Raw genomic sequence first — 14761 nt, forward strand, 5'->3', positions numbered from 1 at the left:
TTTCTCCCCTTCTATTTTCCTAAGCTGCTTCATCTGCAGCTGTAACGCCATAACTCCTACTAAACATCAAATTCTTATCATTTTACATCAAGACTCCTGGTACTCCTTGAACTATTTGCCTTTAATCTCAAAGTTGTGTGTTTTTGCTGCTGTGCATGTTACAGTTGTCGCGTCATTGCTAAGCATTAACCCAGTCGGCATGTCAGAGCATTTTGCTCATTCAAGTTTTGTTACAGTAACATGATGGGTGACTTTTGGTATTGTGAACTGAGATCAGATTCTCTGAAATCACTCATATAATAAACAAACAAACAAAAAATGTTACACTCAATAAAAAAAAGGAATGCCCAGTCTGTTCATTCAAAATTAAACAATAAAAGTAACAAAAGTGAAATAAAAATAATAATTTTATACCTCCTACACTTTAGGATTTAAAAGATAATGCATGTAAATAGTACAATGTAAGCAATGAAAAACAAGATACCATAAATAAACAACATCTTTGGTTTGTAGACACTCCACTCCAATTACATCAGTTAAAGGCTAAATTGCTAAAATACTGCGTATAAATAATGACGCTGTGTATACCATTTTTAGAAAACGTCCACAAGGAAGAGGTCCTTTTCAAAAAAATTTTATTTGTTAAATTTATTTGTTTATTTTTGTAGCAAAAAGATATACAACATTGCTGTTGCTATGGAAAATTCCCTGCATTGGTTCTCATTTGTCCCCCCTGCGTTATAACTACCTTTTCATTTCAGCTACTGTGTTGAGTTTATTGCGTGCCTCCATGTTTACATGCCACCTGACTGACAGTGTAGTGGCTTAAATGTGGATAAAAGAAATGATAGAAGGAGAGAAAAGAGAACTGATCTAATTGTAGGACTGAATCATTTGCTAATATCTGGCCTGATTAATACATCAACACTGTTTTGTGTACATGTGTGTTAATGTATTTGAATGTTGTAGCATCTGGAGCTGTTGTAAGGTAAATAAATGAGCAAGTGAATGCAGCATGAACTGAAAGCCAGGAAATACACGTATATGAGAATCGCCTTTTAGCAGAACTGCGATTGCTCGAGATCATGATTTTTCAATTCACTTAATCTCCAGCGCTAGTCCAGAGCATCACTTTATCAGTTTATATTGAATTTATTTTTTGTGTTCATGCCAGAGGATTTTCTCACCAACTCTGTAAAATTTTCAAACAGTCCTAATGTCATTAACTTGGCATAGTTCCAATCAGTTCTTGTTAAAAATGAATCCAGGTCAGAAGACTTGACCTCTGTAAGGAGCTGCCAGAATATTTCCCAGGAGAACATGAGGCTTCTGAGGTAGCCACATAACCCTAATTACCTCCACCCTTTTTAAACTTCCGACTGTGGAGGCTTGTTCTCACAAATGACACATTTGCCGATCTGTTGTTGTAGTGAGGGTGGTATCACGACTTCCGAAAAAAGCTGATAAAAGCTGACTTAGGTTTTTTGAGAACAGAACTGCCTCTGATGTTGGGTATACCGCTCGGCTATTCCAACAGACACATGTAAGAAACTGTAAACACTGGTCTCCTAATTGAGACTTATGGATGCTGCCCCGTGTGAAGGTAAATTTGTCTATATAACGGATCAGCCCAGAATAAACATAAAGACACTGCAGTGAGAAATACTAAGTTTAGAAAACATTTTTAAGAGACAAATGAAAGACACTGATATTTATTCAAGTGTGTTATTTGTCAGCAGTGGTTTGGAGCATAAACAAATGTGCATTGCCTGACTGTAAGCTTTAAGACCCAAGGCATGTGTGAATATTTAAAACAAAAAAAAGAAAAAGATATGTGCTCTCGGTTAAGAATGCCTCCTGTAGTCACAGGCTTTGTAGTGGAGTGCAGCTGTATAGCACAAAGCATCATTTTTTAGAGTATTATAAAGAGCAGTTTTATGTTAACATCATGAATAGCTCTGCTTGACACCCGAAGAGTTTGATTGCAGAGTTATTCTACTGCATTGTGTTGATTTAAATTGTATTATTTACATTGATGGTTGCTGCAAATATCCTTTTGTTTGTTTTAGGTTAAGACAGGTATTAAAAACTTGACAAAAGGAAAATCCAATAATAGAACAGAACGTCTTCATGAGGTGTTGCTGGTGAAATAACTTTAGAGCTTGTTGACATTGACTTTACAAGTTTCTGAAATTTCCCTGGAGAGATGGGACTTCAAAAAGACATTCATTACCTTGTTTTCTGTCTTAACAATGATAGTGATGCTCTGTCAAATCCCAAAATCTTTCTTGAGGGTTGACTTATGACTGTGCAGGTCACAGAGTGTGATCCATATCATTTTTATTCTCGAACTATTCACTGACCCTCTTCTCCCTTGTGGAATCAATCTGAAAAACACTGCCTCTATCAGGACAGATAGATTTCACCATAGACGATAGCTGATTTTTTTCTAAACAACTTTACATTGATTTTTTACCAGACTTTACCCCACTGATGGTCAGCTGGACCCAACCTAAGCAAAGTGATCTGCACAGCATAAATACATTCCCCAACTCTGTGGATTTTATTTTTTCTTTAATATTCCAACTATTTTTGTTATGTATGATTGCACATCAAATTGAAAACATTCCACAATAAGTATTTTTTGTACTTTTTATTACCTAAAGAGAAACAAACAAGCATGACATCTGCTGAAATTGCAATTCACTTGACTATATTTAGATGGATATTATTTCTGTTTAGCAAACAAGCCTAGTTACCACAGCAGGACAGTAAGCGGTGTTGTTCCTACACAACAGTGCACATGCTCATTGAACACTGGGGGACTTAAAATACTTAGTGTAGCCATTTCTGAGTTTTACAGAATTCCAAATTGCCCTTTCTCCTTTTTTTTGTTACCTTTAAAACACTGTACATCTGTGTTGTGTTCATGTCAGCTTTCAGTTTGAGCTTTGGGTAAAAACCATAAGCATCATCTTGCAACAAGATGACCATCTTCCTAATAAGTGCTGCAAAAACACAAACCAAAACAAGTTTAAACAAAGTACTCAGACCTTCACAGTTCTTTTTAATAGTCACAGAGTCACAAAGTGTAACTGCTTCAAGCCACATTAAACTACGAGATCACAAAAGTGCAGATAACATTGACTGGGAGTCGTGTCAGTCCAAATAGGCAGACTTAATGGACACTTTTCAGGGACAATATCCAGGGAGGGACAGCTTTTTGTTTAAAGCGAATCTTGCTAAATTTGTTATACATCAGTGTATGTCCTTTAAAACTATTCCTGTTTCTTACATTGGTTTTTAAATGTACTGCATTTATTTTTATTATTACTAGAGAATATTCAGTTTAATGATAAAAAAGTGGTTGGCTTTAGATTATTTGGTGTAATAATAATGGGTTTATGTTCTGTTCTATTTAAAGCCATGTGTATTGTTCATCGGTCTTGTCAGTTCATAAAAGTAATAAAGTTTTGGAAGGTTGTTCTGTAGTTTAGCAACTACAACAGTTATGCAAGCATGTAATCTGTCATTAGTGTTGTTACACCTGTTGTACTCGAGGTTGTAGGTTAGGCAGAAGGTCGGACTATGACACTGTCAAAATATTGTGAAATAAGTTGCATTTTAGCTGTCTACAAAAAAAATGCAAGTGGGTATTTCTAGATTTTCTCTCTCTGGAAAGCTTTTCTAAAGGCTCTTTCATAAATCAGTTCTTTGAAATGGGCACACAGACCAGTCCGTTTTATGCTGCCTCTGGCTGTTCATAAATCGCCGATGGAGCCGTCCACGTCATGCACACACGTAAGCTTTCAGGAATGAAGCAAGCATCGTGGAACCATAAGAGGCATGGGGCCGAACTAAGCTGCGTTGATGTGGAGCGCAGTGCATAAAATGTGTGACAGACTTCTCCTTCGTATAGTTTTCAAAACATGATGAATGATGAACCACTCAGGTTAGCAACTCTCTTTGTGGGTCAGACATTCTTGAAACTAAATGCAAAGTCGCTGCGCATCATTTCAGTAAAAAACCTGCTTGTTGTTGCTTAATCCTGCGACAGGGAAGTCGCACAGAGCACATATGTCATCATTTCATCACATTATTGAGCCGCAAAGTCAGCTTACCTTTTCGCATGTCGACTGTTTTGGCTCCATTACTACCTCACACCACAGCACAGAGGTGCATCAGGGGTGGGTTGGGTTCAACTCCCCTCGCCACCTCAGTCCATTCAGAAATCACACCGAGGTGACCAGGAGGTGTCTAAGTCCCAACCTGAGATGTCTTGTGATTGAATATAAAAAATACTATTTTGGGGCTCCTGAAAAGCCATTTTCTGTGGATTTGAGGCTAAAATGACTTCTTTTCTTTATTATATTCACAATACACCATCCCTGTGTGCATGGGGCCTTGGTTAACAAAACAAATAAATAAATAACAATTACCAGATACAAGAAGAGCCAAAAACAACAAATTTGGCAAAGACTGTTGGAACTGAGTTGAAATCTAAATACCCCAAAAAATGTCAATTTGTCATAAAACAAAGAGGTTAGGTTTATATCTTGTACGTGAAATTATTTTATTTTTATTTGGTGACATTCTGAAAGGCTTTCAAGGGAAAGTTTTGACATGTAAGTCTGCTGTAGATTCAAAGAAAATAAATTATAAGGTATAGCTGTTGAAGGAATTGTGAAAGAGGTAGTTAAATACTGTATATTTTCCTTTCATTTCCTATGTTGAGAATCCTTAAGGTATATGATTGAATGTGCCAAAGAGTGTTTACCATGTAAGTGTAACAATATGTTGTTGTGTTTACCTAAATACAGACATGCTCTTTTTAGTTCAGATACCAAAGATCAGATGAACAAATGTTACTACCACTTACATTAAGGCAACTGGCACATTAAGGCAACTGGCTAGTGGTGGTATTAAATAAATTAGCTTTTTTTCAGTTCTTATGTTTTACATTGCAGGTCTGTAAAAGAAAAATCATTTCTATTTTCTTCAGTTTTCAGATTAAAAAAAGAAATCATCATCTATTACTCCGTGACACTAACCACATTTCTTTTTAAACAAGTTTGCTTAGGGTCCTGAGAGTCAGGGTTAGATTCAAAGGACAGACACCATTATCTATCTGGGTTTGTTGAACACATCGGGGTGAAAACACAACTGTCTAAACTGAAAAACCACAGCGGTTGCCTTCAAAATACAAGCAGTGCAAAAGCCGAAGATGGTTTCACAATAAAAACAGAGTATTTGGATTAGTATTAGAATGAAGTCTTTTTGTCTGATTTCTGAATTTTGATTGACTTCATGCATGCTGCTCAGGGACACCTAAAAGACCAGTTATGTTTGTGGAAGGGCTAGATCTGCTTTAATAAGTCATCTGCTGTTTTTTATCAAAGGCTGTTTTCATCTAAGCCTTAGACCTGGTAAAGAGATCATTCTTATGCATAAAACCTGAAACTGAAAGAGTTTACTTTGGTTTTGCGTGACTGTACTGCAGCTTTCAATTAGAGGGCATGTATGTCTTTGTTTACCTGAATGTAACAAGCTCCATTTAAATCTGTCACTGCATCATCTTCATGTCATTTTTTCCTTATCCCAAATATCTTTCTTGTTTTGGTTTGTTATTAATTATTAATTGTATCAGCAATGCAAACCACAAAAAGCCATAAAGGAAAAACAGCAAAAGAGGGTAACAGGGGAAAAAAAAAACAACTAACTTTATTTTCTAATTATTACTTTTCACAAACTTCATGCTTTGAGTAAAAGTTTGAGGTCTCCAATGACATTTTACCCTCATCTCCATTTATGTCTCTGAATCATTCACACTTTGCTCTTTTGTTTATTAGACAATAAAAACTGAAATGATCTCTTCTTTCTGGAACAAAACACATAGTTCTGGATTAAAAGGAAATGGGTGTCTGAGGTCCGGCAGCATTGAAGGAAGGGTCAAACACAGTATGGCAGTGGAGCAAGAAGTGTTTTCTGACAAGTCAGTAATACGTTCTGTTTCACTGTGACAGATGTAAACGAAGCCTGAGAGAGCTTCAGTGAGCCTGGCGAAGTAATAGGCCTTACCATTTATTTACATCAACAGGGAATCAGTGATAGAACCGGGCTATTAGTCAGCTGTACAGTGGGAAACAATCGTATCATGTCGACATCAAACTCGCCCGAGGCTGCAGTGTGCATGCATGTGTGTGTATTTGTGCCGGTAGTGTGAAGTGTTGTTAGTAGTGTTGCTAGTCAGGAGTGGCGATGCAATGATAATGCCCAGCGAGGAGGAACACCCCGCCCCCCCTTCCCCCCACCGCCTCACTGACTGCTCTATGAGCTAGCAGCTCCACCTCAGACTGCACTCAGTGTCACTTAATGTGGCACTGTGTCTGCCTGTGGCAACTTGGGCCTTATTTACCGTGTTGCTTTAAGCTGATAGTGGCTGTAACTTTAATTAAACAATGCCTCAAACTACGCTTTGCAATTATATTTGTGAGCTGAAGAAACGGGCATTTCACCAGACAGCAAAACACTGTGTTCATTGGCTGTTTTTTGCCATCAGTGAATGACACTTGTGGCCAGTCAATACTATTTATTTTAACATGGGAGGCCTTTTGTCAGGCGGAAGTAAATTGTATGGGTGGCAAAGACAGCTTCACGCCCCAGGGGAGCTATATTCGAATTACAGATGTTAAACTTTTTATCCCCCTCTACCAGAGCCCACAAATGGGGAAAATGATCAGTGCGTTTTCCCCACGCAGGCATGCTGAATGTCCTAGTTAGGACTGTTTAATATTAATGTCCTGAAATAAGGTGTTTCTACAAAACGGTGCTCACCGTGTTTTAAAAGCTGATGCAATGTTCTTAACCCACTGGGAGCGGAGTAGGCCATCGCCGGCTTCTGGAAAGCTTCCAGGTGGAATTACAGAGCCAAACTGTGTGAGAGCAGGGAAACTAAAGAGGCTATATTTGTATTCCATGTTGGTCCATTTATTTCACTGTATGAGTGGACTCTTTGCTGCTGAAGTAGCAAAACAGGCCTAAAGGGCCAGATCAAGACTTGTAGTCCTTTTCACAACAAAGAGAGATGGAGAGGTTGAGTTGCTGTGCTGTGGAAACATGTTTTTATGGATGTTTAAATCTCTCCATTGTTGACTGATCTAACATCTTTTCAGGAAAAAAAAAAGTTTGACTCCATAAGAGTAACAAAACTTGCCTTTAAAACACAGACAAATTGCTAATTAATATCTTCCATGTTCAGTCCAGAGATGTAGCACAGTAATTACTGATACATAATGTTACAACCCTACTGTTTTTAGTGGGATTGTTGATCCCTGTTTTAAACCAGCTCAGGCATCAGACAGCGTGAGTCACGTGGAGCAACCCTGTTTATTTGGCAACTTGAAATCTCAATCTATTAGAAAAATAATCCATCTTTTAAGACCATGCAAGTGCTCTGTAACATGCAGACAGATTTAAGTAGCCCAATAATCTTTTTTTTTCTGCAAGTTTCTGAGTGAAATCATACTGTGAAATTTTGCATCATATACCATCTCAGTCTTCTCCCATTATGTTTATAATAGGTAGATCATTTTCTCTCAAGAATTGCACAGTGTGTTTCCTTTTCTTTTCTTTATCTATGTGGTTTAATGAGTTTGTTGTTCTTGTTGTCCTTTCTTGTTTAGTGCCCAGACTCGGCCTGTAAGCAGGATCTGCTGGCCTACCTGCAGAGAATTGCCCTGTACTGTCATCAGCTCAACATCTGCAGCAAGGTGAAAGCTGAGGTGCAGAATCTGGGTGGAGAGCTCATTGTATCTGGTGTAAGTATGTCATTAGAAAACAGCACATGCCCTTCTTCCAACATCAACAATGCTCCAGATCCATTTTTATCACAGAGCCACTAGACCCGAGCCTTTCGGAACCACTTTTCTTCTCTACAGAGCCACATTCCTTTTAACTCAAGGTCAAGATGGAGCTCAGAAGATAAGAATATAGTTTATGCAGATTAAAGATATTGTAATTAGATTATCTGGTAATAATATCTGAAATGTGCACCACAATCTTTTTTCTTTCCTTTTTTTTCCTGCTGTATGATCTCTAATATTACCTCTCACACTAAAACCAACATTGACATTAACACTTTTCATCAAATAGCTTTTTTCCAGACTTTTTGTTATAAATAATAATTTACAGCTGTCTCAGCTAATGCATTAATGATACGCTTACAGAATCTCACTTAATACCCTTTAAAAAAACATGAACACAGTTAACTCAAGTGAAATTATAATTAGATTATTTTTGCAGTGTTTATGCACCACAGCCCTGTTTGCCAACAACCATACTAATCAGAAACAAAAGAACTGTTTTGCTCTCCTGCGTTCTGTGAGTTTTGCTACCCTCAGCAAATATATAGCAGAAAAGGTCACACACAAACTAAAACACACGAGTCACAAAAAATTTTAGCCGTGGTGATATTTGACACACTGGCCACAGGTTGGTGAAAAAGTTCCCAAGGTACCAAATCATATTATTGTTATGTTTGGATAGAACATTCTTTTATTTGGGTAAAATAATGACAATTTAAAAACATTTCTGATTATTTGGAAGTTGATTTTCTTCCATATTTTGACTTTTAACAATCATTTTAATTTAGAAAATAAGAAGGCACAGAATGAAAGATTTATTCCATAAATCAGTTTTATTTTAATAAAAGATTTTATTTTAGAAAAGCTTCTTTCTTGAAAACAACCCTTGTTTTTTTTTTTAAATAAACAAATCCATCTTGATAGTTCAGAATTTTCTTTAAGATGTTTATGCCTTCATCGTGTAAAGTAGTGTTTTATTATTTAATTCCTGCGTCCCACTTCAGGTTTCTTGATTGTACTTCAGATGAGAATGTTTATAAGAATAAATCTTAGGTTTTGTATTAATATTAACATTAAAGTATTAAGCACTGCATAGTTTGAGTACTTAGATGGCCTCTAAATGCAAGGCTTAAAAGAGCAATAAAATATTCTAGTGATTCATTTTCTAAAACTTTTTCTTTTGACCTTTATGTGTAAAATTGTTAGCAAATTTAAAAATAAAAAAATACATAACACATGTAAAAATAAAGGTCAACGTAGAATAGCAAATTATTTAAAATAAAAGGTATACAAAAAGAGATTACATTTTTATTTACTGTATTTTCCCATAAGTCTTTGCACATGAAACAGTCCATTAAAAGCCACCTCTGCCTGCTGTTATAATACCGTCTAAGTCAAAGGTAAAAGAAGACGGTGCTGTAATATGAGCAGCTGACACACAGCGTATGTTTTGGGTTTTTATATAGTTGTTTTAAAACAACATTCATTTTGAATATAATTGAAAAACCCATCTTATATATTTTTTTTTGTTGTTGTTTGTTTGTTTGTTTTTCAACAAGGCTTTTGGGAGCTTTTTGTGCATTCACAAACTCTACAGTATTTCAATAAAGACAATGTTAAAAACAGTTTTATTAAACTTGATCAAGAAATACTGTTGTGTATATTTTCTCATATTGAGGAAATGAATTGAAACAATCTGAATTCTTCTTTTATTTCTTTCAGACAAATGAATGATTCTGATCATTTCTGTACATTAATCATGGACAGGATGTCAGGGAGATATTGGGCTTTTTTAAGCTTGATGTGCAGTGAACTGCTTGAACACTTCATTGCGCATCTTTAAGAAAAATAAATAATTTTGGTCCAAAAAAAAATATTATTTTGCATTTTCTAAAATATCACAGGTCTAAACATCTGCCAAAAGGATCTAGCAATACATTTGATTTTTAGTTTAATGTTTTTATTTTTTGTACTTGATTCAAATGATTTTGCTTTTGAAAAAAAAACAAACTTGCGGTAAAATTCTAGTTTTAAACAATCCCCTTTTTTATCCCAGAATTGTTAGAGTTCAGTTCAATTTAGTGGTTTTCTTTAAGCTCTAGTTGGCGACAGGATCATTCGTACAATCATTCCAAAAGTTTAACATTTGTCTTCAACAGGTTTAAGGTATGTTTCAACCATCCAGCTGAGAGTTTAAGTTTATGCTGAAGAGTTTTGAATAATTTGCTGCCTTTATTACCTGGTTTGAGCAACCCATTGACTCCACTTGTGATATATTAGTCCCAGAACATGCTGCTACCCATTACTGTGGTTATTAATACAGCAGAATGCTTCAGCTTTACTTGTACAAATATACTTGATCATTATTACCAAATAACACAGTCTAGCCATTTTGTTCCCTGAGTTTGGAACAGTTTCTTTTTTTCTTTTCTTAGGCACATCTTTTCAGTCCATTGTGATGTAAAGTTGTTTTTCCAGCACTTTGCAGTTAATGACAGACCTGTAACTTGTTAGCTTCTGGGTTTTTTCTGAACAATCGAGCCAACTTCAGAAGGTGATGGTGAGTCTTTTTTCAGACCTTTTTGGCAAGACCTTTTAAAAATATTTACCAATTAGCAAAGAGGGCAAATGCTTGACTTTTGTCAAAAGTGTGGCCTCATTTGTCTTTAATGTTGCATAAACAAAAACTTCATTTAAATAATTTTGTGTATTTATCTCATCAGATAAGAAACCTCTACCTCCACAACCTGATTATAGAAAATGCCCAAAGATGGAGAGAGGAATGCTAAAACACTTCTTACTGTTTTTTCAAAGTCAGTCTTCTTTTGTGAACACAAATGTACCAGGTAATGTCAGAACCAGAGTTGGATCTCAAAAAGCCAGTTTGATCTGGCCTCAGATTGTGCTCAGATCTCATTGGACATGGTGGTCTTCAAGTGAATTCTGCACAACTTGTGTTTTTAAAGATCTAGTTTTTAAACTTACACTCCTCGTTCTTATCCGCACTGGGCTTTGCTGCACAGAGTTTGTCATTCCTGTGAGTGCACAGAAAAGCTGCAGTCAACCAACATCACTCACAAGAAGTTGAGAGGTCTAGTTCGGTTAAAACAAGTTTAGCAGCTTGTCAGTTCTTCCAGAAATACACATTGATATACATTTACGCTCTGGAAGCATGGTTATGCATGTCATTTACAGAATTACTGGGAAAAGCACAAATTTGTTTTTAAAATTCAGTTCTTTTTACTCTGAAATGAGCGATTACTGAAGACCCAGTAGTGCTTAATTTTCATATCCGCGATGAGTGTTAATAATCTTGCCCCCTCCAATTGTAGCTCTTATCAGGAGAGATAATGAGTCCTTATTGAGTTTCTCTATGAACTTTTCACATGTTTTATTTGCCCACTGAAAATCCAACTTGACTTTTTATTTATACCTTGGATTTCCTCCATCCTCGAGCTGATTCATCATGTTTTCTCAGCAATGTTATAGTTTTCCTCACATTAGATATGCAAGTCCTGCTGAGATTTCAACCTTTTCATGGTGGCCAGCTGGAATCCGCACTCATTAAATTGAAACAGTTGACTCATCTCAGTGTGATGTAGGAGGAGGCCTTCTGCCCGCCGACCCTTAAATGTCAGCCAAACAAAACAGAAGGAGACAGAGATACACCTGACCCCTGCTTCTGCTCATTAAGAACTACTAAAATAAGATGTCAAACAGTGAGAGCCGTGTTTTTATCCTGCCTAATTGCGAGTTGCAGCAGAGGCCCCAAAGGTGCTTCATGTAGCTCACATGTTCCAATGTTCTTGCTGAGGCCGAAGAAGTAATTGCACTTTTTTTTGCTGCGCACACTTTTTGACATTTCCCTTTGTCTTTACCCTCTTTTAGTTGGATAGCGCCACCTCTCTGATCCAAGCAGCCAAGAACCTAATGAATGCAGTGGTGCTGACTGTAAAGGCATCTTATGTAGCGTCCACCAAGTACCAGAAGGTGTACGGAACAGCTGCGGTCAACTCCCCCGTGGTGTCCTGGCGCATGAAGGCTCCAGAGAAGAAGCCTTTGGTAAAAAGGGAGAAGCCGGAGGAATGCCAGACACGCGTAAGACGAGGCTCCCAGAAGAAACACATCTCCCCTGTCCAGGCCCTCAGTGAATTTAAGGCCATGGACTCTTTCTAAAAGTAAAAAAAAAAAAATGAAAAGTTGAAAAAAAAAAAAAGTCATGAAAAACAACAAAACATGACAGTGAAAAGTTAGTGAAAAAAGTCCCTTTTTACATTGTGTTAACCCACTTCTGTTTGCTGTGTGTGTTGGTGACACGTCAGGAGGACTGCAGTACATATTAAACTGCCTTACTGTGGCTCCTGTGAACACTGTGGGCTTCACAGCTCACAGAAAAACCCACACACCCAATGGTATTTATTGATCTTATTGTAGCTTAACGTGAGAGCCAAAATGCGGCAAACTACTACTGAAAACATGGGAAGAAAAAGAAAAAATATCCGAAGACGAAGAGCGACATTTACAAAAAATAAATAAAAAAAATAAATGTGGCAGTCGATATTTTAGCTATATCATTAATGTGCTACTGACTGGCTGCTTGTGAACACACTTAACTGTCTGAATGGAAACCGTAAATGAACAGAGGAGTCATTCTATTTGGAAGATGTCAGTGTTGGTATGACCCCTCTCGATTTTTTGTTTAGCTCCAATTTGAATGTTAACCTGTAGCGCTAGGAATAACTTATGTTTAAGATACTGAGAAGTGTCAGCATTCAAGTAGTTTTCTTCATCATCACAATTATAATGATAATAATAATCTATATGATGTTTTCTTTTTTTATTATATTACATTTTTTTTTTTTTACCAAAGCCCATTTATGGTTGATTGTATTTTCGTTTTAAATTCCTTTTATTTAATGATTTCCACACTAACAATGAAGACCATGTTTGGAAGTTGTGTAGCGTATATTATAGACTGAGAGGTTTGACTAGTTGTGGTTTGCTCTGAGAATAGAATCCCTGCATACCTTTATATTCACCCTTCTCTAATAAATTCCTCAACTTCATCCTCAAGTTTCCAGTGTTTTTCTTACGGTCTATTTCTTTCTGCCATTCATAAACCACTCTACACTTCCTATAGTGACAATCTGAGTATCACACAAGAAAGATGATTTTATTTATTTTAAGGTCCTGGTATTTTCATGAAAGATCCATGATCTGCAGACAAAAAAATACTTTAGGGGAGAAAAAAAAGCTACTAGTGCAGTGATTGATTCAGGGTCATGGTTCAACTCCTGAACTTCACTTTGACTTGAGATACCAGATCATAGGTCAGAACTGTTAATGTTTTGTTTTGTGATGTTTTCACCAGTTTGTCTCAATAGGTCTTCGATGGATCGTCTTGCCTTTCCTTGCAAGAGTTCATGGTCCTCAGAGGATCCATCAAAGACTTTTCATGCATCTCAAGGTCAAAGTCTCATGCTCCTCTTTAAAAGCCCAACATTTACAAAAAAAGATTTCTTACAAACATAAATACTTACTCAGACGGTCAGTTCTACAAGCACAGGCATGACCGTGTTTCTTTTCTTGATAACTAGCAGGAGTATCAAGGCCCTGTTTCCATCTTCAATCTGACATTTTCTCACTTTGTGGTTTAAGTGTAGTGTCTCGACTACTTCAAATGACCTTTTTTTTGTATGGTATTTGTGAACCATTATCTATTGATTGATACTTACATTGAACTTTAAGTAACATGTATTTCTCCCCAAAACACCTCACTTAAAAAAGCCCACTTTTTTTTCCTTTTGCTTATATAATACATATTTGTAGGCTTGCTTGTTGTTATCGTCAGGGCAGTTCATGTAAGTTTTAAAAGTATTAAGTGACTGAACCTTGTTAAAAAAAATAAAAAATCAAACACTGTTGTAAATATATATGACAATTAATGGGACACTGTTTAAATAGCATATTTTGGAGAGGTAAAGACCCAACGATGCAGGCACGCATGAAGCGCTCAGAATTCTTTTTAAATTCATTAATCAAACAAGGAAAAACAAAAAAGCTGATGTGGCAGCAAAATGCAAGTGACATAAAAAGTACTGAGGAGAACCAAACAGAATATCAGACTGCAGATGAGAGAAGTTTGAAAGATTAAATAGGATGGAGCTGATGAGGTGAGCTGAGGCAACTGGCCTAATGAGAACAGGAAACAGGTGTAAGTGGGTGGGTCAGGACTGAGGGAAAATCCTAAGGAATGACAGGAAATTCAAGGAGGCACAGAAAACAAACTGAACAGAAAAAAAAGTAGAAAATTAACATCCCAAAACAGAAAAATAAACACTGAAAAACACAGATGGTAACATTAAATCCTCACTGGTTCTTCGTGTTTCACGGTGAAACAACAGCAAACAGGCTAAACATTACTGCATCTCACCATTTACAGTCATGGCTAAAAGTATTGGAACCCCTAAAATTGTTCCAGAAAATAAAGTATTTCTCCCAGAAAATTATTGCAATCACAAAAGTTTGTTATACACATGTTCATTTCCTTTGTGTGTATTGGATCAGCATGAACACCAGAGGAAAAAAAAGCCAAAATTGATATACAGGTGCTGGTCATAAAATTAGAATATCATGAAAAAGTAGATTGATTTCAGTAATTCCATTTAAAAAGTGAAACTTGTATATTATATTCATACATTACATACAAACTCATATATTTCAAATGTTTATTTCGTTTAATTTTGACGATTACAAATGACAACAAATGAAAATCTCAAATTCATCATATCAGAAAATTAGAATATTACTGAAGACCAATAAAAACAAAGGATTTATAGAAATGTTGGCCAACTGAAAAGTATGAACATGAAAAGTATGAGCATGTACAGCACTCAGTA

The 14761-nt window shown here is 36.3% G+C and overlaps 1 protein-coding gene across 2 annotated transcripts in view; it reads left to right on the plus strand.

Moving 5' to 3' along the window:
• The window catches only part of ctnna2 (catenin (cadherin-associated protein), alpha 2), a 293925-nt gene extending 281847 nt beyond the window's left edge, over positions 1-12078 (plus strand). For both annotated transcript variants that reach the window (XM_017405479.3, XM_017405486.3), the window contains 2 exons: positions 7683-7817; positions 11751-12078. In XM_017405479.3, the coding sequence (XP_017260968.1) occupies positions 7683-7817; positions 11751-12038 (423 nt within the window). In that variant the 3' untranslated portion in view covers positions 12039-12078. The remainder of the gene's footprint in view (positions 1-7682; positions 7818-11750) is intronic.
• Positions 12079-14761: the final 2683 nt, after the last annotated feature.

The sequence above is a fragment of the Kryptolebias marmoratus genome, linkage group LG3, assembly GCF_001649575.2.
Source record: "Kryptolebias marmoratus isolate JLee-2015 linkage group LG3, ASM164957v2, whole genome shotgun sequence".
Taxonomy (NCBI): Eukaryota; Metazoa; Chordata; class Actinopteri; order Cyprinodontiformes; family Rivulidae; genus Kryptolebias; species Kryptolebias marmoratus.